Source organism: Lemur catta, chromosome 5 (genome assembly GCF_020740605.2).
Source record: "Lemur catta isolate mLemCat1 chromosome 5, mLemCat1.pri, whole genome shotgun sequence".
In the NCBI taxonomy this organism is placed as follows: Eukaryota; Metazoa; Chordata; class Mammalia; order Primates; family Lemuridae; genus Lemur; species Lemur catta.
In genome coordinates, this window is record NC_059132.1 from 97,572,975 (window position 1) to 97,596,670 (window position 23,696).

General features: G+C 32.9%; 2 protein-coding genes across 3 annotated transcripts in view; one reads left to right on the plus strand and one right to left on the minus strand.

The window, feature by feature from the left end:
* The first annotated feature begins 1,066 nt into the window (after positions 1-1,066).
* Positions 1,067-6,437, plus strand: IL2 (interleukin 2). Its single transcript, XM_045550694.1, has 4 exons — positions 1,067-1,492; positions 1,587-1,646; positions 4,143-4,289; positions 6,047-6,437. Exons 1-4 carry the CDS (start codon positions 1,346-1,348, stop codon positions 6,155-6,157), a joined length of 465 nt encoding a protein of 154 aa, XP_045406650.1. The 5' UTR covers positions 1,067-1,345; the 3' UTR covers positions 6,158-6,437.
* Positions 6,438-13,273: 6,836 nt separating this feature from the next.
* Positions 13,274-23,696, minus strand: part of ADAD1 (adenosine deaminase domain containing 1) — a 35,839-nt gene continuing 25,416 nt past the window's right edge. Inside the window, exons 9-11 of one of the 2 annotated variants that reach the window (XM_045552326.1) lie at positions 23,217-23,454; positions 19,240-19,369; positions 13,274-13,432 (exon numbers count right to left, since the gene is read on the minus strand). In XM_045552326.1, coding sequence (XP_045408282.1) covers positions 13,319-13,432; positions 19,240-19,369; positions 23,217-23,454 — 482 coding nt within the window. In that variant the 3' untranslated portion in view covers positions 13,274-13,318. The remainder of the gene's footprint in view (positions 13,433-19,239; positions 19,370-23,216; positions 23,455-23,696) is intronic. The other variant, XM_045552327.1, reaches the window with a different exon arrangement.

Genomic DNA, 23,696 nt, shown 5'->3' on the forward strand with positions numbered 1-23,696 from the left:
AGATCAGGATCTTTGAAAAGGAATATAAATGGTAAGAGTAGATTTCTGGAGTCAGAACATTCTCTTTTCAAATCCTTGTTCTGTCCCTTACTGACCTAGAACAAAAAATTCTGAGCCTCAGTTTTTTAATCTGCAAAATAAAAACCATCACTTCACATGTTTGTTATAAGGCTAAAATTAGACTGAGTGTATGTCTGTATACTGTTCTCTTTCCTCCCTTTCTATGTATCTAAGGACATCACAGTGTTAGACACGTAATGAATAAGGCAGTAAAATGGAAGCATTACAATCTCTTTGAGAAAGGATCTTTTAACTCTACCCAGGTTAAATTAGAAGTATATACCTATACATACCATCATTCAGCCAGTTTTTGCATTATACTGAGGATGAATGAACACATATCCTATGTATCCTATCCAGTCTACCAACTAAAAATAATTGATCTGATCATATTTCATAACTATTGTTACACTCACAGTGTCCCAGGTGGTTTAGAGAATAAATCTAAATATATTAAAGAGGTAAAAACATAAAAACTAGAAACATGGATTGGTTTACATATGACACATAGAAAGTCTATTATAAAACTAGCTTCAGTGTCCTTAAATGCAAATCTTTTTCTGAGTATTTGTTAAACATCATACTCTTTTAAAAAAGCACAGTAGACATTAAAAGATTTAAGCAGATACTAAAACATGTTAAAATTAACAGTATAAAATGGTATCTCAAGCTCAGTGTTTTATGTACTCTAATCTTAATATTTCTCTAGCTGATTGTGTAAGAAGCAATCTATCATCTTGTATGCAATTAGCTCATTGTGTAGATAAAAGGTAAAACCATCCTGAAACAGGAAACCAATATTCTTCCTGTTTAATCAACAAATCTAAAAGTTTATTCTTTTTGTCTATTTATTCTTGCTCTTGTCCACCACAACATACTGCTCACATGTTCAGCATAGTTTTATGACAAAGAGAAAATTTTCATGACTTACTTTTGCATCCCCACCCCCTTAAAGAAAGGAGGAAAAATTGTTTCATACAGAAGGTGTTGCATGAATTAAAACTTTACCTAAGTGTGGGCTAATGTAACCAAGAGGGATTTCACCTACATCCATTCAGTCAGTTTATGGGGGTTTAAAGAAATTCCAAAGAGTCATCAAAAGAGGAAAAATAAAGGTAATGTTTTTTCAGACAGGTAGAGTCTTTGAAAATATGTGTAATATGTAAAACATTTTTACACCCCCATAATATTTTTCCAGAATTAACAGTATAAATTGCTTCTCTGTTCAAGAGCTTCCTATCACTCTCTCTAATCACTACTCACACTAACCTCAACTTCTGCCACAATGTACAAGATGCTACTCTTGTCTTGCATTGCACTAACTCTTGCCCTTGTCACGAACAGTGCACCTACTTCAAGCTCTACAAAAGAAACACGGCAACAACTGGAGCAATTACGGCTGGATTTACAGATGGCTTTGAATGGAGTTAATGTAAGTATATTATTGCCTTTCTAACTAATATTATTACATTTAATTTTCTAGCTGTATTTTGTTTTTTTAATAACAATGTGTTATGCTTTCTCAGAATTACAAGAATCCCAAACTCTCCAGGATGCTCACGTTTAAATTTTATGTGCCCAAGAAGGTAAGTACAATTTTCTATGTTCAATTTATGTTTTAGTAAAATTCACAGTAATATGAAAATTTGAACACTGATTGGATTAATGGCACCTCATCAGAGGAAAATGAGTAACTTTAATATATATTTTTTAAAAACCAAAGTTTGATAATGAGGCTTCTGTTAAAGTGGTTTTAGTTATATATATATATATATTTTTGGAGACAGACTCTCGCTTTTTTGCCCGGGCTAGAGTGAGTGCCATGGCGTCAGCCTAGCTCACAGCAACCTCAAACTCCTGGGCTCAAGCAATCCTACTGCCTCAGCCTCCGGGTAGCTGGGATTAGAGGCATGAGCCACCATGCCTGGCTAATTTTTTCTATATATACTTTAGTTGGCCAGATAATTTCTTTCTATTTTTAGTAGAGACGAGGTCTCGCTCTTGCTCTTGCTCAGGCTGGTCTCAAACTCCTGACCTTGAGCGATCCACCCACCTCGGCCTCCCAGAGTGCTAGGATTATAGGCGTGAGCCACCACGTCCGGCCTAGTTATATATTTTTATATGTACTTGTGTGTTAGGGGAGAGGGAGTGGGGAAAAAAACACAAGAGTAATATTCTCACTGTATTGCTGGAACATTTTAAAAGAAAATGATGCTGATTTACTATTTAAAAATGTAAAACTCTAGAGATATTTGATTATATCATTTTAGCATGTAAAATATCAAAATTGATTCCATAGGAGCCCACTTAAAAAATCTTTTATTGTTTTAGAAAAGATTACTATCTTTAAGAAGCAATATAGCACAGCAATTAATAGCATAGACTCTGGGGCCAGATTATTTGAAGTGAAATCCCAGCTCCAACATGTCCTAGCTTTTGTGACTTTGGAGAAATTACCTAATCTTTGGGACTCTTGCCTCGGTTTCTTGCCTACTTACATGAATAATAATTGTATATACTTAATATTGTTTTATGAGGATTAATGAGCAAATGTAAGGCACACAGAATAGTGTCTGGCATATGGTAAACAACACATAAACATTAGCTATTATTAGTGATATTAAAGACAAAATTCTCTCTGGGAAATATAAAGTAAAATTTTGGACTTACATGCCTTCTTACCAACAGAACTAGAGTTATTTTCCAAGATTAAAATTTTCATTTGGTTGTTTTGGGATTCAGATAGAGCATAGGCATAGATCATCCAAGGTCCTAGGCTACAATAGGGGTATAAAGTTTCCTAGTAGTGGTGCCAGTCAACAGAGCATGGGCAAAACTTTGGTGCCAGACTCTGTTTTCTGAAGGAAATAGCTCCAATTTGCTCACGCCTAAAATTTAAGCCCTAAACTTGTAGAACTTGTAGTAGTTAACTGAAAGTGCAGTAGATCTGCGTTGTCTAGTCCTACCTTTCCCTCTAATGATTATTATAAAGGATAATATGAGATTATGTGCACAATTTAGGAGTGGTTGAGTTCTTTGAAATCTAAGTTTCTAAATGACAACTCAAACTCTATTTGAAACCAAAAGTAATGTGATAAACTCCATTCATTTGTTCATTTAACCACCATTCTGTTTACAAAAGATTTTAGAAATAAAAACATGTGATTCAAAGGTTGCTAATGCTATAATGCTATTATAGTGCTATAATGAAAAAAAATTGAAATTTAATACTGGCTGTACTTACTTCTGTGGCATTGGGGAAGACACAAATTCTGAGATTTAGTTTCCTTATTTGTAAAATGGAGATAACACCACTGTACTTCTTTACCTCAAAAAGTGGCTGTGAGACTTAAATGGGCTTATTTAGGAGAAAACATTTTGAAATTATAATGTACCATAGAAATATTTATACACACACATATATATGTTAGGAAGTCTGTCTAAAAATCCTTCAAATATTGTGATTTTTTATTTGGTTGGGACAAATACTTTTTTAAAAATGCATCTTAATGTAGCTATTGTAGAAAAGTAAACATTTAAGATGCAGTTAAATGTGTCTTGCTCCAGGCTATAATGAGAGTAGTTACTGCATGATCACAATTACCTAATCTGTAAAATGTTAGGATTGTGATAGATGGCATCCAAGAGCTCTGTCTGTCCCTTAACATGCCGTGATTCTCAACTCTTAGATTATCAAATATTAGAATCACAGAATGTGATTCTTACATTTCCACATTCTAACTGCTTTGGTTCTAATGATTTCTATGCAGACTGGAAAAGTAATCAGTCTGCATCTGTAATTTGCATTTAGATGCAGGTATATTGACTTTTTGCAAAACCAAATTAAGCTGGAACTAATGACTCATTTGTTGTTATTAATAGTTAATGCTAGCCATAGGTACTTCGGCCCTAGTTTTTTCCAGTTTTACAATGTAAACTATACTGATCCATCTTTACAGCAATACTGAGAACAGGGAGAATGGTAAAAACTATATACTGCTACTCTTAATAAATTTGAGATTAATTTCTGATTCTGACCTTTAGCATAGAATAAACTGATCTCATAATTATTATTATTCTAGGCCACAGAATTGAAACATCTTCAGTGTCTAGAAGAAGAACTCAAAGCTCTAGAGAAAGTGCTAAATTTAGCCCAAAGCAAAAACTTTCACTTGAGAGATACCAGGGAATTAATTGGCAATATCAATGTAACAGTTCTGGAACTAAAGGTAAGGCATTACTTTATTTGCTGTCCTGGAAATAAAATAAATAGAAGGGGGAAAGTACTGCGTTTTAAAGTGGTATAACATTTTTTTGTATTGTGAAGTACCCGTGCATTTAATTAGCCAGCATTTTAAGTATACTGTGAACATGAATCATTTCTATTGTTAGATGATACATCGTGGAGTTGGGAAGTATAAGCTAGACCATCCACTCAGGGATAAGGCACTGAACTGAATTTCACAGGAAACAAACAGATTTCATTATATATCTTTCAATTCCTTCAGATCATTTACTATAGTAGCCAATACTGATTATCTGGAGGGCTTTTCAAATGCTGTTTCCCTATCATTTGATAGAAGGACTAACCATAAGAGATTTCTCTTAGCAAATGGCAGCCATTAAAATGGCCAGATGACTAGACAATCAACTCCTTATTTAAAGGCAATGACTACTTTCAGGACCTTAAGTATTTTTAAATGCACAGGAGGATAAATTATACAAGGGACTCAGGTGATATGAAAGAGCTTCACAGTTCTCTTTTCTCATCCCATCTGCCAAAGACAAAATTCATGAGTTAATAGGTATCCTAAATACTAAGGAGCATAATTTTAATTGCAATAGTAGAATCAAATTTCTAGAAGTATGTAACTCTAGTTGTTTCCAAATAAGAGTAATTTTATTAGTGGACTGTTTTATCTTTATTAAAAAAATATATGGAGATCACTGTCATCTAGACATTGATAGATTCAGTTCCTTAACTATGTGAAGAGGTTTGCTCTGAAATCATTCACATCAGAAAACTCACTATAAACCCCTGACACAAATTTCAGATAAAATTATGTGAAAATCAGAAAACTGTGTTTCAAAATCCAGATACTTCTAAAATTTGATACCAAGAGATTACAACATTTAAATAATTATGTTTAAGATGGTATATAATACTACAATAGTTTATTGAAAGGGAATATTCTATCTCACTTGCTTTTTGTTCCCAGGGTAGGAATTACTTCAAATTTGAAAAAGCCCTCCCTTGTATCTCATTATTTATCAAAATATTTCCTTCTTAGTTTGTCAGCTAGAGGCAGAGCTGAAAGAGCTCCTTTCGGCAGAGGTGGCTAATTTCCAAAAAGTCAGTTCACAGAACAAAATTTCTAATGTTTAGACTTTTAAAAGTTAGCAAACTCATCTGCATTGATACTAGGGTGGGGTAGGGGTAGGTACAAATGTTTATGAAGATGTTCTTCACACCAAATTTTCCCCAAACAGAAGCCTTGTCCTAACTTACTCTGGGCTGGTTCTATCTTGCTTTGAGGAAAATATGAGGAGATTCATTTAAGTACAAGAATAAGAGACTCTTAATCAAGATTTAGAAAAGAAGAAAGCAAAATGTGCATATCACTTCATACAGTTAATCTATATATAGATACATACCTAGAGGAAAAGAGGTCAATTTTATTTCAAATAAAATATTTGTCTAGAACTGTTTTCATTTATGTTTGTTTGCATCTAATTCAGGGAAAAAATTTGTATTCATTGACAGAATTAACAAATGAGGAAAATTTCAGCTTATATGTTACTATCACTTGGTATCATACCAAAATATATAATTTTGGCACATCATTTTGATCATTTCAAGAAAACGTGAATAATATGTTTAACAATCTTTGAAAATAAAGGCCATAAGCCTATAAGACTTCAATTGAGAATAATTATATGTGGTAAACTACTCTGAACTAAACAAATTAAAATTTTTCTTTTATAGGGATCTGAAACATTCATGTGTGAATATGATGATGAGACAGCAACCATTGTAGAATTTCTGAACAGATGGATTACCTTTTGTCAGAGCATCATCTCAACACTGAATCGATAATTAAGTGGTTCCCATTTAAAACATCTTAGGTTTCTTATTTATTTAAATATTTAAAAAAATTATTTATTTTTGAATGTATGGTTTGATACCTTTTATAACTATTATTCTTAGTATTAAGATTATAAATATGGATCTTTTAAGATTCTTTTTGTAAGCCCTAGGGGCTCTAAAATGGTTTCACTTATTTATCCCAAAGTATTTATTATTATATTGAATTGTTAAATATAATGTATATGCAGATTGGTTAATAAAATTATTTAATAAAGTTGATAAATATAAACAAGCCCATATATTTGTTATTTTGTGAACAGCACAGAGCACTAAAATATTTCTGAATTACTCAAGTTAGTTCGTATGAACTCTACAATGGCTAAGATGCTTATAACAGTCACTCTTCCCATGACAAAGTATGTAGAACAGAGCCGTGGGCATCTCAAAGCCCTTGCTTTCACCTTTCAAGAGCTGATTAGATCTTTAGTTCTGGTCTCTTAGCAGATTATACAATTTTTTTTTCTCCTTAAATTTAAGGAGATTTTAATATTTTCCTTCTCCTTAAATAAAATGACAAACATAGACATTCTTGAAACTCCTCATAGAATTGGTGTGCTTCTCTACCCATTCTCCAACATCTTACATCTTGCTCTCTGCCCTCAGGAGCGTTACCTGTATGGGTTATATTCAAATCCTTTCCTCCTTTCTGGCTTTTCATTAGGCTTTGCCACTGGGGAACCCTTGCAGGAGCTCTGAAGGACAGAAAAGATGCCCTTGACTCCCTCCTTGTGGAGCAGCCGCTGGATGGTTGTGGCCTCTCAACCAAAGATACCTAGCACTCTGGCAGGCCAAGGCAAGAGGATCCTTTGTGCTCAGGAGTTTGAAACCAGCCTGAGCAAGAACGAGACCCCATCTCTACTAAAAAATAGAAAGAAATTAGCTGGACAACTAAAAATATACAGGAAAAATTAGCTGGGCATGGTGGCGCATGCCTGTAGTCCCAGCTACTTGGGAGGCTGAGGCAGAAGGATTGCTCAAGCCCAGGAGTTTGAAGTTGCTGTGAGCTAGGCTGACGCCATGGCACTCTAGCCAGGGTGACAGAGCGGGACTCTACCTCAAAAAAACAAAACAAAACAAAACACAAAAAACCAAAGAATAGATTCTCAAGGTGGCACTCTGGATACTTTCTCCTTCCGAGTTCCGGTAATCTGTCCGTCCATTTCTGCCTTCAAGCCTAGGGACGATAACATTTCTGCTGCTACCAACTCCAGGGTACTTGTACCATCCCTTGCAGTTTCCCTATTCCCTGCCTGAGGCCAGATTCAACTGTCCAGGGCTCCAGCTGTCCCAGACTCCACAGACCTCTCAAAGGATGAAGGGATTTAACATTATCAATCTCCATTCATAAGCCATCATTTTTGCCTGTTTTAACTATTGCTCTACTTTTGCTAATAACTGAGTTAGACTGGGGATGAGAGGAGAGCATGATAAAATATACACTAGGGTTAAATATCTGAAAACTCAAACTTTTAAAATACCCTGAACACAATCTGCCCCTTACTCAATGAAACTACTTTACTTCCACTCAATTCTTCTCTTTACTCTTGGTATATATATTTTCCCTATTTTGGCTTCAGACATTTCAGTAATGCATCACATCACCTTAGAGTCTCTATAACAACCCAAATGTCCATTCATATGTATGTTTGTGTGTATATATTTGCATATGTACTTAAAAACAAATTAATGAAAAGTAAACTTAATATACATCTATGTAGACATGTGTGTGTGTAAACACACATATATAGAGAGACAGACAGTAAGCATGCACACACTCTTAGGATTGAAAAAATAGCATTAAAGGATAGACTTCTCTGCATATACCAAGTATTAGAGATTTGTCACATTTTTACATAGCAATTTTAAAACCTCAAAATTTTAAATACTGAAAATCAAATTATATAAACAATCTGAACTATGTCTTGAGTTGGAGGCGTAACTACCCAGAAAAACACATTAATTTGATTGTACATATCTAGTAGAAAATATCCCAAAGACAAAAACAATTTTCAATTGATTTTAGTAATCATATTATTGATGGTACTGAAGGTATCATTATTCTGAGAATGCTTTGTATGCTGTGGAAAAAAGTAAATGAGAAATTACATTCATATGAATAGGAATTGGGATTTTGGTGTGAGAAATAGGAGACATAGATGTAAGATTGAAAAGGTTAACGAAAAGCCTTGTAGACCTGAATTTGAAATGAAAGCATCAATAGGAACAAAATATACTAATTTATCTTAATATGCATATTTCTAAACTCTATTCTCTGAAAAGAAAGACCTTAGGAAAAAAGAACAAACCCAGTATTGACAGGTACCCTTAGCTTCCAAATTATGGTTTCTAAACACCGTTTTCCATGAAAAGGAAGCTCTTTAGACAAACAGCTGATTCAAAGTCTGGGGCAAAAAATGCTTACAATAAGGCAGAAACATTCTATCATAACAGAAAGTAAAGAAGCTAAGACTATTTCAGATCATGTTCAAAAGACCTAGACAAAAACATGAGAAGGTTTCCACATAAGGCAAGGACACCACTTACTACTTCTATTCACATTGTACTGGGAAGTCATAGCCAGCACAAAAAAGAAAGAAAGAAAAATTAGAAGATAAAGATTGGGACAGAAGAAATCTGTCATTCACATATAATTGTGTATGAAGAATACATAAAAGGCTCTACAGAGAAACTATTCAAATTGATTTAGCAAGGTCACTGGCTAGAGGACCAACACACAAAAAAGTCAGCAACAAATAAATAGAAAATAAAATATATAAAATTATATTACTTAAAATAGCATCAGAAACATCCAATTATGAGAAAAATACTGAAAGATTTTTACGAAAAGCTTCTAGTAACCAAAGGTAGAATAATTTGAACATCAATATGAATACTGATTGTTACAGACTGAAATATGTTCAAATCCATGAATTCATGACACTAGGCGGAAAAGTCAACTTTAAAGGATGACAAAGAATCAACTAAATTATTTCAAAATGCAAAGAAAGGTAAACACTTCAGCCTTTTCTGTATCAATTATATTCCAGGTAATTAAATAATTTATGAGGGGATATTTCTTCATAGAAGCATTCCAGCTAAACAGAGAATTTAAGTATTTCCTCCAACCCCTAATAAAATAATGAATGTAGGCAAAGATCATCAATGGCAACTAACATCACAAAAAGACAACCCAGACATTGTGTCTTCTGATGAAAGAATACAATACTGCCTATGAAGTATTCTTGCATAAAAACTAACCTGAATTTGAAAGCCTTTAGATTTAACTACGGGTTTCAGGAAATACAGAGAACAGAGGAACCTGTTAAATGACACCATGGTGATACAAATTGAAATTGTGGGAAACTCTGAAAAAGACTGTTTTTTGTGTAAGTAAATCAAAAGAAAAAAAGAAGACATCTATAGATTAATAGGCACTTAACAAACAAATTCCAATATACAGATGTAATTTTGATCCTGATTCCAACAGTCTATATGTAACATTTATGAAATAGAGAAGTTATTATTAAGTCTTTAAAGTCAACTGAATTGTGATTATACACAAATATGTGGCTGGGCATGGTGGTGCACACCTGTGGTCCCAGCTACGTGGGAGGCTGAGGCAGGAGGACTATTTGGGCCTAGGAGTTCTGGGCTGTAGTGCTGTTTCATGGTGAGTGGGTCTATGCAAATCCCATAAGGGGTAGGTTTCCCGAGGAAACTGAGAAGCTGAAGAAAGAGGCTGACACATCCAGTTTCTCAGAAAGATACATTTAATAGGGACTTAGGAACAGAAGCCATGTCTCAGGCATGACAGAAGGAGATAGTGGATCCCTACACCATTACCTCTGAGACCCAGAGCTTATATGTTATAGGGAAGGAATGAGTAGAACCATTGAAGTTGACCTCCTCAGGGACAGGCAAATCTATCTAAGGGCAGGATTTACGGTCAAGGAAGGGCAGGATTTATAGTAATAGTGAGGTATCAATCTTAATAGCATTTCCAGAACAGAGGTTAATGAGAAATTAACATGGCAGAGTAACATACAAGATGGAGTTACTTCACCTTCCACAGTGCAGTATGCTGAATGGGTATCCACACTAAGTTCAGCGTTAATATAGTGACCTCCCAGAGTGGGGACCACCAGGTTGCCAAAGGAGGGGTGAACCTGCCCAGGTGGGAAATGGAGCAGGTCACATATAAGTATGTGTGTATGTGTATTAAAGAGTCCTTATCTTTTACAGACACATAAACCAAAGTATTTCTAAATGAAATAACACGTCTGATATTTGCTTTAACATAATTTAACATTAAGCAAATATCAGCTTGGGGAGGTATACATGAAATGAGATTACTCACATTTTAATAGTTACTGAAGTTAGGTGGACACCTGGTTACATTTACTATTCTCTCTACATTTGTATGTTCAAGATTTCCATAGTAATAAGTAAACAAAGAAGGTCTTGCAGACTGGTATTTTAATGTACGTCAATTCCCTACAAAATCCTTCAAGGGTTCCCCTCTGTCTACCAAACTGAAAACGTGCTAGACTGAACTCTCAGTTTTTCCATCCACTGTCCTATACTTCCACCTCAAATACTATTAATATTTTCTCTCTAATCTTTATTATTTTCAACTGGAATGCATTCTCTATTTCAACCTACCAAATTTTACCCATCCTTCAATGCTTGCCTCAGATAACAGCACCGTAGAGCTAAAAGAGGACGTAAATTTAGATACAACTCATTTAGTGATTTTTGAACAATTTTAGAAGTAGAAGTTTAGAAGTCTGAGTTTGCTTTTCTTCAAGGAAACTATTTTGTAGAACCTCAATACGTAAGAGATAAAAAGTATAGCTGCTTTTGGTGAAGGGCAGCCAGGAGCCCTTCCCATCAAGCCTTCATCCCTGAACATAGAATGAAAACCTCTGTATTAATGTCATCTTTACAAAAATAAAACTGAGCTAATTGAGATTAAATAATTTAAACAGTCACAATTATAAAGGCCAATCTTAGGCTTCCATTTCCTGACCGTTCTACTAAATGATTGCCTTCTACTAAATGCCATCTCCTTTATCTTTTATAAAGTCTCTTTTGATACCCTATCTAATCTTTTCTTTCTCTAAACCAAACTACTATATATAATTGAGTGCACACAGTACATAGAGACATTCAGTGACCACACGTTGAATAAATGTGATACCTTTCTAGATTCTGTCTGTAAAACAGTTGGGTATATTTGTTTGATTTCTCCTTAAGACTGTAAATTTCTTGAGGAAAGAAATAGTCTTTTACTGATTCTCATGACAGTGCCTAACTCAAGGCCTTCTATTAATTAGGCAGAACTTTCAGAAGTAAATAAAAAGCACGTGGTACTTTACCATATTTTGTAAGGTCAGCTCATACCTATGAATGTGAAAAAGCCAAGAGAGGATGGAAGATCTTGTATTTTCAAAGGCAAATTTACTATCAGGGAGAAGTACAATAATAGAAATAAAGGCTAGAAATTTGCTATCAAAGGAAACAGCCTTGTAAAAGATTAACAAATATTTAACAAGGAAATACCAGTTGCAGAAATAAGTAATACATATTATGTACTTGATTGAAATGAAACTTACTTGTATTTATGTTGATCCATATGAAACTGCCCATATTTGATCTTTTTTAATCCACAAAAAATGGCAACCTCACATGATTTGATCTAATATTAATAAGGAAAGTTTAGACTACCAAAAGACATGTAAGTATGACTTTCCAGAATGACTTTACTGTTCAACTAAATTTTACCATACTTTCAGAATAGACACACACACACACACAAAAAAACACCTTACCTCAATCATCAGAGATAATAATAGTTCCTATTATAAGTTTACTCTTTAAAGATCCAAGCTAAGAGGCACATACTCTGAGAACTAATATTTAACACAATATCTGTGACTGAAAATCAAGGAACAGGGTGAAGAAGCTAAAATATGGGACAAACTCACGATTTCACTAAATTTATATATCCTAACTCAAGAGTATCTAAACTTCCCTTGTCATTTAATCACTGTATAAACAAATATAGACATAAAGCTAAACAGTCTTTTATTGACCTATAAATTAGAAATCCCTACTATTCTAAATTATAAGGGATTAAATAACATTTGGTATAGGTAGATGCTTTAAATAAGTTTGCCAGTTGAAAACAGGCAAACTTATTTAAAGCATATATGATAATCCTCTATTAATCAGAATAATAACATATTAATGCAGACTATTCCTTAACATGGTTAATATTTTCCTGCATTAATATGTGTGGTTTGCATTCATGAACTCCTTTGATATGAGAGATAATGTTTTTTTTTTTTTTTTTTTTTTGAGACAGAGTCTCGCTCTGTTGCCCGGGCTAGAGTGAGTGCCGTGGCATCAGCCTGGCTCACAGCAACCTCAGACTCCTGGGCTTAAGCGATCCTACTGCCTCAGCCTCCCGAGTAGCTGGGACTACAGGCATGAGCCACCATGCCCGGCTAATTTTTTGTATATATATTTTTAGTTGGCCAGATAATTTCTTTCTGTTTTTAGTAGAGACGGGGGTCTCACTCTTGCTCAGGCTGGTCTCGAACTCCTGACCTCGAGCAATCCACCCGCCTCGGTCTCCCAGAGCTAGGATTACAGGCGTGAGCCACCGCGCCCGGCCGAGAGATAATGTTTTAATTACTGTTTTTTACTACTGCCTAGAATAATGACTGGCAAATATTAGGCAGTCAAATGCCTGTTGAATTAGTCAATGAATAAGAATTATTGTTTTAATTCTTGCCTTACAATTATTAATAAAAAAAACTGAGTGAGATACCAGGACACAATGTTGAATATTGTAGCTGCATGGATAGCTTTAAAGCAAAAACTTAAAATGTAATCTTTTAAACTACATAAAGGGTAATGGTAAAAAAAACTCTAATGTTTCAATGTAAATTAACAGGGATATTTACAAATTGTCAGTAATCCCTGGACCCTGTTTCAAGACTCTGATTTTGAAAGTTGAAAACCATCAATATTTTAAAAACATTTTTACTAGTCAAAACACACCAAAAAATAAAAGGTTTTTAATATGACAATGGATTGCCTAATTCACATACTAAATTGCTCTATAGAGGGAGATTTCACAATCCAGGATCCATAGCCGTGCTGCTTTAAGTAGGATTTCAACAAAGTTTTAGCTTCTTGATAGGAGCCAGACATACACTAGAGAGGGAAAAAAATTAATTATAGAAATAAGCAGAATTTGATTTGTAAAAAGTAAGCAGCCCTAATATTGTTTTAGTTTAAATTAATCAAAAATAATTTAATTAAATAAAAAATTCATGAAAATCTTTTTGAATTCTAATTTTTTCAAAATTATTTTTGAAGCTAAAAATTTCCTTTCCCAACACTCCTAAAAAGCAATTTTTCTTTTTTTCTAACATTTTTAATTAAGAGTAATAATACTCATTACAGAAAATTTAAAAACAAAAAATATACAGAAGGAAATAAAAATTACCTGTAAGCCCCAAATAACAGATAATCACCATTACTGTTTTGATATATTTTCATTTTTTATAAAGGAACATACAGATGAACTTTTAAAAAGCCAGCTTTACTGAGGTATAATTTACATACCATAAAACTCATTCACTGTTAAGTGTACAGTTTGACGTTTTTTAGTACATTTATACAGGTATGCAAATATCACCACGGCCCAGATGTAAAACAAATCCATCACCTCTAAAAAGTTCCACTGTGCTCCACCTGCAGTCAGTATTCTTGGTCCTTTCCCTATCCCCAGGCAACCAAGAGTCTACTTTCTGTCTCATAAGAATTTTGCTTTTTCTAAAAATTTCATATAAATTTGACTAATACAATAGGTATTCTTGTTGTGTCAGGCTCCTTTCAGTTAATATAATGTTTTCCAGTTCATCCATGTTGTTATATGTTATCAGTAGTTTGCTATTTTTAACTGCTGATTAATAATCCATTGCAGGGACATAACACATATTATACATTCATCAGGTGATGAACATTTGAATTATTTCCAGTTTTTGGTTATTATGAATTATGCTGCTATAAACATGCATGTATTAGTCTTTATGTGGACACGAGGTTTTTTTTTCTCTTAAATAGATACCAGTGGAATTGCTAAGATCACATGGTACCTTAAGAAAATACAAAACCGTTTTCCAAAGTGGTTGTACCATTTTACATTCCTGTCAATAATGCATGAGGGTTCAAATTTTTCCACATCCTCAACAACACCCAGTATGGTCAGTCTTTTGGATTTTAGTGGGTGTGTAATAGTTTGATTTTCATCTCCCTTAAGACTAATGAGGTTGAGCACCTTTTATGTATTTATTAGTCACTTGTATAATATTACTTGCCACTTTAAAAATCTGCAGTTTGTCCTATTTTTGAGTTCTAAGAATTCTTAACATATTCTAGATCCAAGTCTTTTGTCAAAAACATGATTTATAAGTCTTTTCTCCCAGCTTGTAGCTTATATTTTCATTTTCTTCATAATGAATTTTGAGAAGTTTTCATTTTGATTCAAATGATCAATTTTTCTTTTATAGGTTATGCTTTTGGTGTCATATCTATCGAATCTTTCCCTAAGAATGTAAGAATTTTAAAGTTTAAATTTTAGCTCTCATGGTTAGATCTAACATTCATTTTTGTTTAATTTTTGTGTATGACTGACAAAGTTCTAAGTTAATTGTTTTACCCATGGATATTGCACCATTTATTGAAAAGACTATTCTTTCTCCCAATGAACTACACCTTTGTACAAAATCAATTGACCATATGTGTGTGGGTTTATTTCTGTTCCATTGATCTATACGTCTATTATTATATCAGTATATTATCTTAATTACTATGGCTTTACAGTAAGTTTTTAAATTAAGTAGGCTAAGCTTTCCAACTTTGTTCTTTTTCAGAATTGTTTTGGTTCTTCTATGTCCTTTGATTTTCCATATCAATTTCACAATCAGCTTGCCAATTTCTACACAAAAGCCTGCTAGATTTTAATTTTTCACTGAAACTATAGATTAATTTGGAGAGATGTGACATCCTAATAATATTGAGTTTTTCAATCTATTAAGATAGTAATTTTTATTAACCTGGGAATATTTTTATTTTGCTTTTATTTCTGGAAGATTATTTTGCTGGATATAGAATTCTAGGTTGCCAGGACTACTCTTTTAGCACTTTGGACCTGTCATTCCACTGCCTTCTGGCCTCTGTTGTTTTTCTTTTCTAACAGCTTTGTTAAGATATAATTCACATATCATAAAATTTACCCTTTTAAAGTGTACAAGTCAGTTTTTGGTATATTCATTAAGTTGTACAACCATCACCCCAAAAAGGAACTCTTTATTAGCAGTCACTCCTGATTTTCTCCTCTCCTAGCACTTGAAAACCACTAATCTTTCTTGAATTTGTCTGTTATGGACTTTACACTTAAATGAACCATACAATATGGGGTGTTATGTGTCTGGCTTCTCTCACTTATAACATTCCATTGTTTCAACATACCACATTTCAAATAAATGGAATCATACAATATTTAGTCTTTTGTGACCAGCTTCTTTCACTTAGCATATTTTCAAGGTTCATCCACATTGCAGAATACATTAGTACTTAAGTCTTTTTATTGCCAAGTAATATTCCATTGCATGGATGTACCACATTTGATCTATTCATCAGATGACAAACATTTTGACTGCTTGCATTTTTTGCGTATCATAAGCACTGCTGCTCTTAATATTCATGTAGAAGTTTTTGTGTGGACATGTTTTCAAGATGGTAATTATATGCTCAATTTTTTGAGGAGCTGTCACACAGTTTTCCAAAGCAGCTGTACCATTTACATTCCCACCAGCAATACACAAGGATTCCAATTTCATCACATCCTTACTAACATGTTATTGTCAATCTTTTTGATTATAGCCATCTCCTATATGAAGTGATATATCACTGTGGTTTTGATTTGCATTTCTCTAATGATTAATGATGTTGCATATCTTTTCACATGCTTATTGGAAATTTGTACATTTTCTTTGGAAAAATCTCTACTCATATCCTCTGCCTATTTAAAAAATTGCATCATATGTCTTTTATTATTGAGCTGCAAGAGTTCTTTGCATATTCTGGATACAAATCCCTTATATATAGGATTTGCAAATATTTTCCTCCAGTTGTAGCTTATCTTTTTACTTTCTTAATAATGACTTTTGAAAAGCAAAAGTTTCAATTTTAATAGTCTAATTATTTTTTTCCTCTTATGGATTGTGCTTTTGGTATCAGATCTAAGAGGGCCAAGGTTTACTTTTGTACTCTCAATTATATTCCATTCATCTCTATGTCTGCCCTCTTGCCAGTACTACACTGTCTTGATTACTATAGCTGTGCAATAAGCTTTGAAATCAGGAAGTATTAATTTTTCAATTTAGTTTTTCTGTTTTAGGATTGTTTTGGTTATTTTGGGTTGACCTCCATTGTTACCAATGAGAAATCAGACTTTATATGTATTGTTCTCCTATAATTGATAAATATTTTTCTCTTGCTGCTTTCAAGACTTTTTTCTTTGTCTTTGGTCTTAAGCAGTTTGACTATGATGTGGCTAGGTGTGGATCTTTTTTCATTTTTTATTTTCTTGGGGTTCACTAAGCTTCTTGGACCTATTAATATTTTTCATCAAATTTGGGAATTTTTCAGTCATTTCTTCAAATATTTTTCCTGCCATTTTTTTTCTTTCCTCTCCCACTACAACACCTATTACACATTATTGAGTTTGCCATTGTTCCACAAATATCAGGCTCTGTTCATTTTTCCTCAATCTATTTTCATTCTGTTCTTTGACAGAATAATTTCTATTGATCAGCAAGTTCAATGCCTTTTCTGTCAACTCACATTTACTGTTGAGTCCACCAGAGAATTTTTTTTAGTTATTATACATTATTTCAACCCCAGAATATCCATTTGGTTCTTTTTTGAAGTTTCTATTTCTTCACTGAGATTGCCTGTTTATTGAGACAAGGTGATATTTTCCTTTGATACTTTGAACATATTTAGAATAGTTGCTCTGAATTCTTTGCTATAGTCAACATTTGGACTCATTCAGAATCAGTTTCTATTGATTGTTATTTTTGCTGAGTATGGGTTACAATTTCCTATTTTCTTCATATCCTATAATTTTTGGTGGAAACCTGGACTTTTTAGATAATATATTATAGCAACTCTGGATTCTGTTTTATTTTTCTAAGGTCTTATTTTTTAACATTAGCTTGCTTAAATTGAGATGTCTTTACTATGGTGTGCAGTTTCCTAGTTTTTTAATTCTTAAGTTTATGTTTCAGCCTGGCTTCTCAGCAGTTACCTTTTATCTGTATAGCTTAAGAGATAAGCAAATGACTTCAGCCAAAGTTGTGCTCAAGCAAAATAAGCCTGTAAGGCTAATACCTTCATGTACTCCTATTTGTGTGTGGAAGGGAGTACACTGAATGTTGCAGCCAGTTTTCAAGTATCTCTTGGCTTTCACTTTTTTCTGGGCTGTCTTGGGTATCCCCTGCACATGAGTGTAGTTTTTAGTCAGCTAGGGAAACATGGAGAATTTAGCTCAGCCCTTTTGTGGCTCTCTCTTTTTCAAAATCTCCTTGTTAAGTTGATGGTTGGCTTATCACTTGCCTCCAACCAGGACTGCAAACTTGGGCCAGTAAAGTTACTAGTTTTCCCCACTCATTTTCTACCAGGTTTGGCATTTGACAAAACTGCAAATTTTCATCCCCCTGCCCCAAATCAAATCCATGCCCTCTGACAGCAAAGCTACAGCTTTTGCTGGCAGCCGCACTGGGCTAAAACTACAGTTCTTGCCATTCAAACTACCAAAAAGGAACAGAATAAGAACAGCTATGGGCAAGAAGTCCATAAACTCCTGTTATTCTTACCCAAAGTAATAACAGTTTATGAAGAACATACACTTGTCAATATCTTTTCTGCCTTTTTGTCAATTTCCAGAGTTGTGGAAGATTGTTTTTGACAATTTTGTTGAGTTTTTTGTTTTTATAGAGAAGACTTGTAACCTCTTTATGCCACCAAAACCAGAAATTGTCTAGATAAGCTTTTACACTTAAAAATATGGGACCTGTAATTAATAAAACTGCTATACAGGTTGTAATTATGCAATTTGGGCATTAAGGTGTTGGTAAAATTAGGAGATTTTTATACAACACTATATTATTAAAATTCTGTTACCAAAACCAATGTATATATAATATTTATATATTTATATATAATATTTAATGGCAACAAGGAAGACTGTTCATATCGTTATGTTGAATGAAAAAAGTAGATAAAAAACCAATCAGTATGTTAATATTTTTAAATACATGCATACACAAATATATATATATATAAGAAACTAAAATAACATGCTTACATGAAAAGATCAAGAGCATTAATTTTGCCTAGCAGGTGGGATTACAAGTAATATTTTTCCTCTCTATTTTAAAAAACTTTCCAAATTTTCTACTTAAACATACATTATATTTGTATGAAAAAACAAGTATTTCTAAAGAGAGAAAAAGGCTATCTATACCACCTATTAAAACAAGTCCAAATCAGATGCTGAAATGAAAGCTTTTTCACTTTAGAAAAATTAATTTATATGGATATATTAAATAGTGTATTATTTTAGAATACTTAACATTCCATAGTTATCACAATTAATGTCATATAGAGAAGACATTATCATTTTGTTTCTCTGGGTATGACATGCCAGGTTTTGAGCAATACTGTCAAAGCAAGTATGTATCATACTGAAGTGGCTATTTTAAGTGGTAATATTTGCTTACATACCCAGTTTCTGGCATATTCATTTAAAAATTAATTTTACCGTTACATGGTAGTATCTTATATTCAGGAACTATTTAATAAACTTTTGCTATGTATAATCACCATAAAATTACATTATTGTCTTAAATTTTATTTCTATGATCAACTTCATTCCTTTAAGGACTTACCTTAGCTGCATGATATGTACTGGCTTCAAGTAAATCTTTTTTAGCTTCTTTGGCAAGCAAGTTAAATCGACTTAACATTGCAGCCTTACAAAGTCGACTTGCCATTGACATACCACTTTTAAATGGGGAACTAAAGTAGAAAGGAATGAAACATATACTAATCATTCAATGATTTACACTGGCAATTTTAAGAATTAAAAACCAACATAGAGTCTACAAAATATTTATGTACAATGCAGGAAATGAAATTATTTTTACATAATTTACATTTTAATATTTAATCTCCGAAGCCAATTTCTTTAAATTGTTATAGTAATCGAAAATTAATGCAGAAGATTGATGTCTGGAATATTTCTATTGTTTGAAGAAAATTTTATCTATGGTGATACAAATAAATTAAACAGTGCTTCTACCAGGGATTAACTGGAAGGGGGCATGGAAATACTTTCTGGGATGATGAAAATGTCCTGTATTTTGACTGGGCTGATGGTTACGCAGGTATATAAACATATCAAAACTCATGAGCTTGTTTAGTATGTTTTACTTCAGGCAAATTTTAACTCAATAAAAAAGTAACATATACTAACCCACTTCACGACCCTCCATACATGTGTGTATGTATGTGCATGCAGATGTGTAATCTGGGTTTCTAATAAAAGTGGGTTCACAGATCACAAATCTTTTCACTATTGTAACTTTTATCCTTCATTATATCCTCTCAGTTGTTCTTATGATAGCTCACAAAAATTGTCAAAATCTTTCATTTCTTCTGGTCTCCATGCTCTTTACAATGTGACTTTTCAGATCCTCCATCAAGAGGTGTGGTTGGTTTTCCCTTCCTTAGAATTTGTTAGCCTTGCAATTTGTTTTGGTGAACAGAACAGTGTGACAGTTCTGAGTCCAGGCATTGTGTTCTTACTTTCTTGGGACCCTTTCATCTGCCATGTGAGCCTGCTGGGACTAGCTGATTAGAGAGTAAGAGAACACATGGGTGAAGATAAGCTAACCTGACCTTTAGCTGACCCACAGCTGATCCCAGATGCCCTATGCAGAGCCCAACAATATGCAGAAAAACCACTCAGCTGACTCAAGAACATTTAATAGTAATAATAAATTGTTTTTGTTTTAAGCCACTAAGTTTTGAGGTAGTTTATATGTAGCAACAGTTAACATACACTCATACGTATAAAATCTATTGAACTCTATATATTAATTTTCTACCATAATAATTTTGTTGCAGTGATTTTTCAGATAATTTTTCAGATAATTGGGCTTTTCAGTTGTAAATGATACCATCTTCAAAGAGTGATAATTTTACCTCCTTCTGTCCAATATTTTACATATCTCATTTCTTTCTCTTGTACAAATATATTAATGCCTCCGGTAAAATGTTGGTAACAGCAATAATAATAAATAATGTCTTCCTCTGAATGTTGGTAGGAACACCTCTGACATTTCATCAATCATGATATTTTTGGACTAATAAAATGTATTTCATTCTGTAACAAAAATATCTATTTCTTTTTATTGAATATCTTCATCTAGAACAGTTGTAGAACTGTATCATCTGCCTTCTTAGAATTTACAAGATAAATATATGGTATTTCACCTAGATCAATTAATTTGGCATATTAATAGGAATTTCTAACCTGTTATTTCCATTATATTACTATCTTAGTATTCCTAGAAAAAAAAATCCCAATTGGTATTGTGTAAAATATATTAATGTGCAACTAGATTCTGCTTCCTAATAATTTAGTTAACAATTTTGCTTGGATATAAGTGACTTTGGTCTGCAACTTTTGTGTGTGTCAGAGGGAGGTGCCGTAATGTTTTAAAATCAGGTTTAAGTATCACTTGCTACATAAAAGTAATTATTAGATATTGTCCATCTTTTTAGACAGCATTGGAAGCATCTGTTATTTAAAGGTTTATAAAAAACCTGTGAACTACTTCAGAATGGGTGCTTTCTTTGAAGAAGAGGTAGGTTATCTTCTTGATACCTTTCTCATGAAAATAATGTTTAGATTTTTCCCTCTTCTGTACCAGTTTTGAAAAAATAATCTTTTTCTAGAAATTTATCCATTTCAGGTTTTAAATTATATTTGAATGCTTATACAAAGTAGCTTATGATTCTCTTAATTTTCTCCATTTCTGAGTAATTTCTTCCTTATCTAATATTTTATAAGATTAGCTAGTGATTTTTCATAGAATCAGCTTTTTGTAATTTATTCTACCTTTGCTTTTTAGCCTTTTTTTATATTCCTAGTTTATTTATTCCCTCATTCTGCTTAGTATATTTTCATTATTTACTGACATAAGCATTTAAGGCTTTGACTTTTCTATTCAGCTTTAACTTTACATCCTACAAATTCTGATACGCAATGTTTTCAATATCCCTGTATTCTAAATATTCTGCAATTTCAGTTTATATTTCCCCTCTGAGCTAGGAGTTGGAGAACTTTTTTTTCCCAGTAAAAGCAGCTTCTAGTATAGAGTTTGTTATTTATATTTTTATCTCATCATAATCAGAGAATATTGTCTACATTGCTTCTAGTTTTGGAATTTGAAATTTTCTTTGTGGCCCAATATATGGTCAATTTTTTGTCATCATTCAATAGGTTCTTGAAAAGTAACTGTATTTCATATTTTTATGGTGCTGAGTTTTAAATAATCATGTCTACCTTATTATCTAAAATGGCTTATATCCTTGCTGTTTTGTCCATTTGATCTACTATGAACTGAAAGAGGTAAATTATTGTCTCTACTAGTAGTGTTTCTATTTTTCCTCATCTTCTACAATTTCTGCTTTATGAATGTTGATACTATGTCACTTACTGCAAAAGTAGTCATATCTGTTCTGTCTTCATTATACTCTTTATAATGCCAAAGTGTCCTTCTCTGATTTTAACACTTTTAAGACTGAATTACACTTTGTCTAACATGTAGATTACATCTTTTGCTTGTTGTTTGTAATCACTTGGAAAGTATTTGGCCATAATAAATGAGTTAAGTTCATTTTACATTTATTAATTTCATCTTTGTTATGCCATTATTTTATTTGTTTTCAGTGAATAGTTTTTCAATGTCTTTCATAGAAGACCTGTTTTGTTTATATGTGTGTAGTTGAGTCTGTTATCAACAGTAAAACACTGATTTATGCTGATTGAAAGCATAACTAGTGCAATTCGTCCCAGTTGAAATAATCAGTGCTATGCCTGACTTTGTACCAAGAAACATTTGTATGTGGCCTTAATTTAAATCCATCCTTCGCAAAGAAAGCAATTTTAAGCACTTAAACTTTTAACATTATTCACTGCCTCATTATAAATGTATATTGACACTAAAAGAAGGGTTTTAGTTTTACTTAATAATCAATGACAGGGATATTACAAAAAAATGTCTAGAAGGCATAGACCATCATGGTTAAGAAGAAGGACTCTGAAAATAAAATGCTTGGATCAGAATCCCATTTGTGTCACTAACTACTTAGGTAACCTTAGGCAAGATATTTAACCTAGCTTGAATCTTTGTTTTTTTCTCTGGTAAAAAAAAAAAAAAAAAACCAATACCACGCAACCTACAGGATTATTATATCATGGTACCACAGTTCTCACACTTAAGTATATATTGGTAATATTTGAAAGAACACATAAAAAATACAGATTCCTGAGCCCCAGATCCAGAAATTCAGATTCAGAAGGAGAAATTGGATTTTTTTAAAAGAAATTATATTATTCTAATGCTAATGGTCATGAAATGACACTTTGACAAATAGGTTATGGAGCCAGATTCCTTAGGTTTTCTTTAAATTAGTAAAATGCCTGCAACATAGTCACACTCAGCCAATGATAACATTATTGTCCAGAATTCAACAAATGGTATGCAAAAAATAAAAAATTACAAAAATGCAATTAAAAGTGTCTTCTTTTCTGCTTAAGTAATAAATGATTTTTAAAGAAATTAGTAATTCTAACCTTTCAGTGATCTTCCCATTTAGGCCATCCACAATCTCCAAAGAAATATCCCCTTGCGCCCAATTCAGACTCAGGGATTTAAATTCCAAGTTTATTTGTAGCGGACATGCACAGGGTACTAAACTAATATGAGGTCTATTGACCAAGTAAAACATTGGAAGTTTCGAAGTGAGTGCATCATCAACACGTTGTTTTATAGCGATTTCTAAGCCTCTAGTATCACTGCAATTCCCATCACCTAGAAAGCAAAAACAAAATACTCAGAAGCTCAATATCAAAAGACTATACCAAAATAAAGAAAAAGAAAATAAATAATTGGAAATAGTATAAGTCTGTTTCTCTATCCTTTATCTTTCATCCTTCTCTTTCCTACTTCTCTCTTAGCAACTTCCATGTTCTTTACCAGAACCAGGACAAGGTGGTAAGTCAGAATTTCCATTTTAAAAAAGACTCTTACACAGAAAATAAGAAAAAGTCATT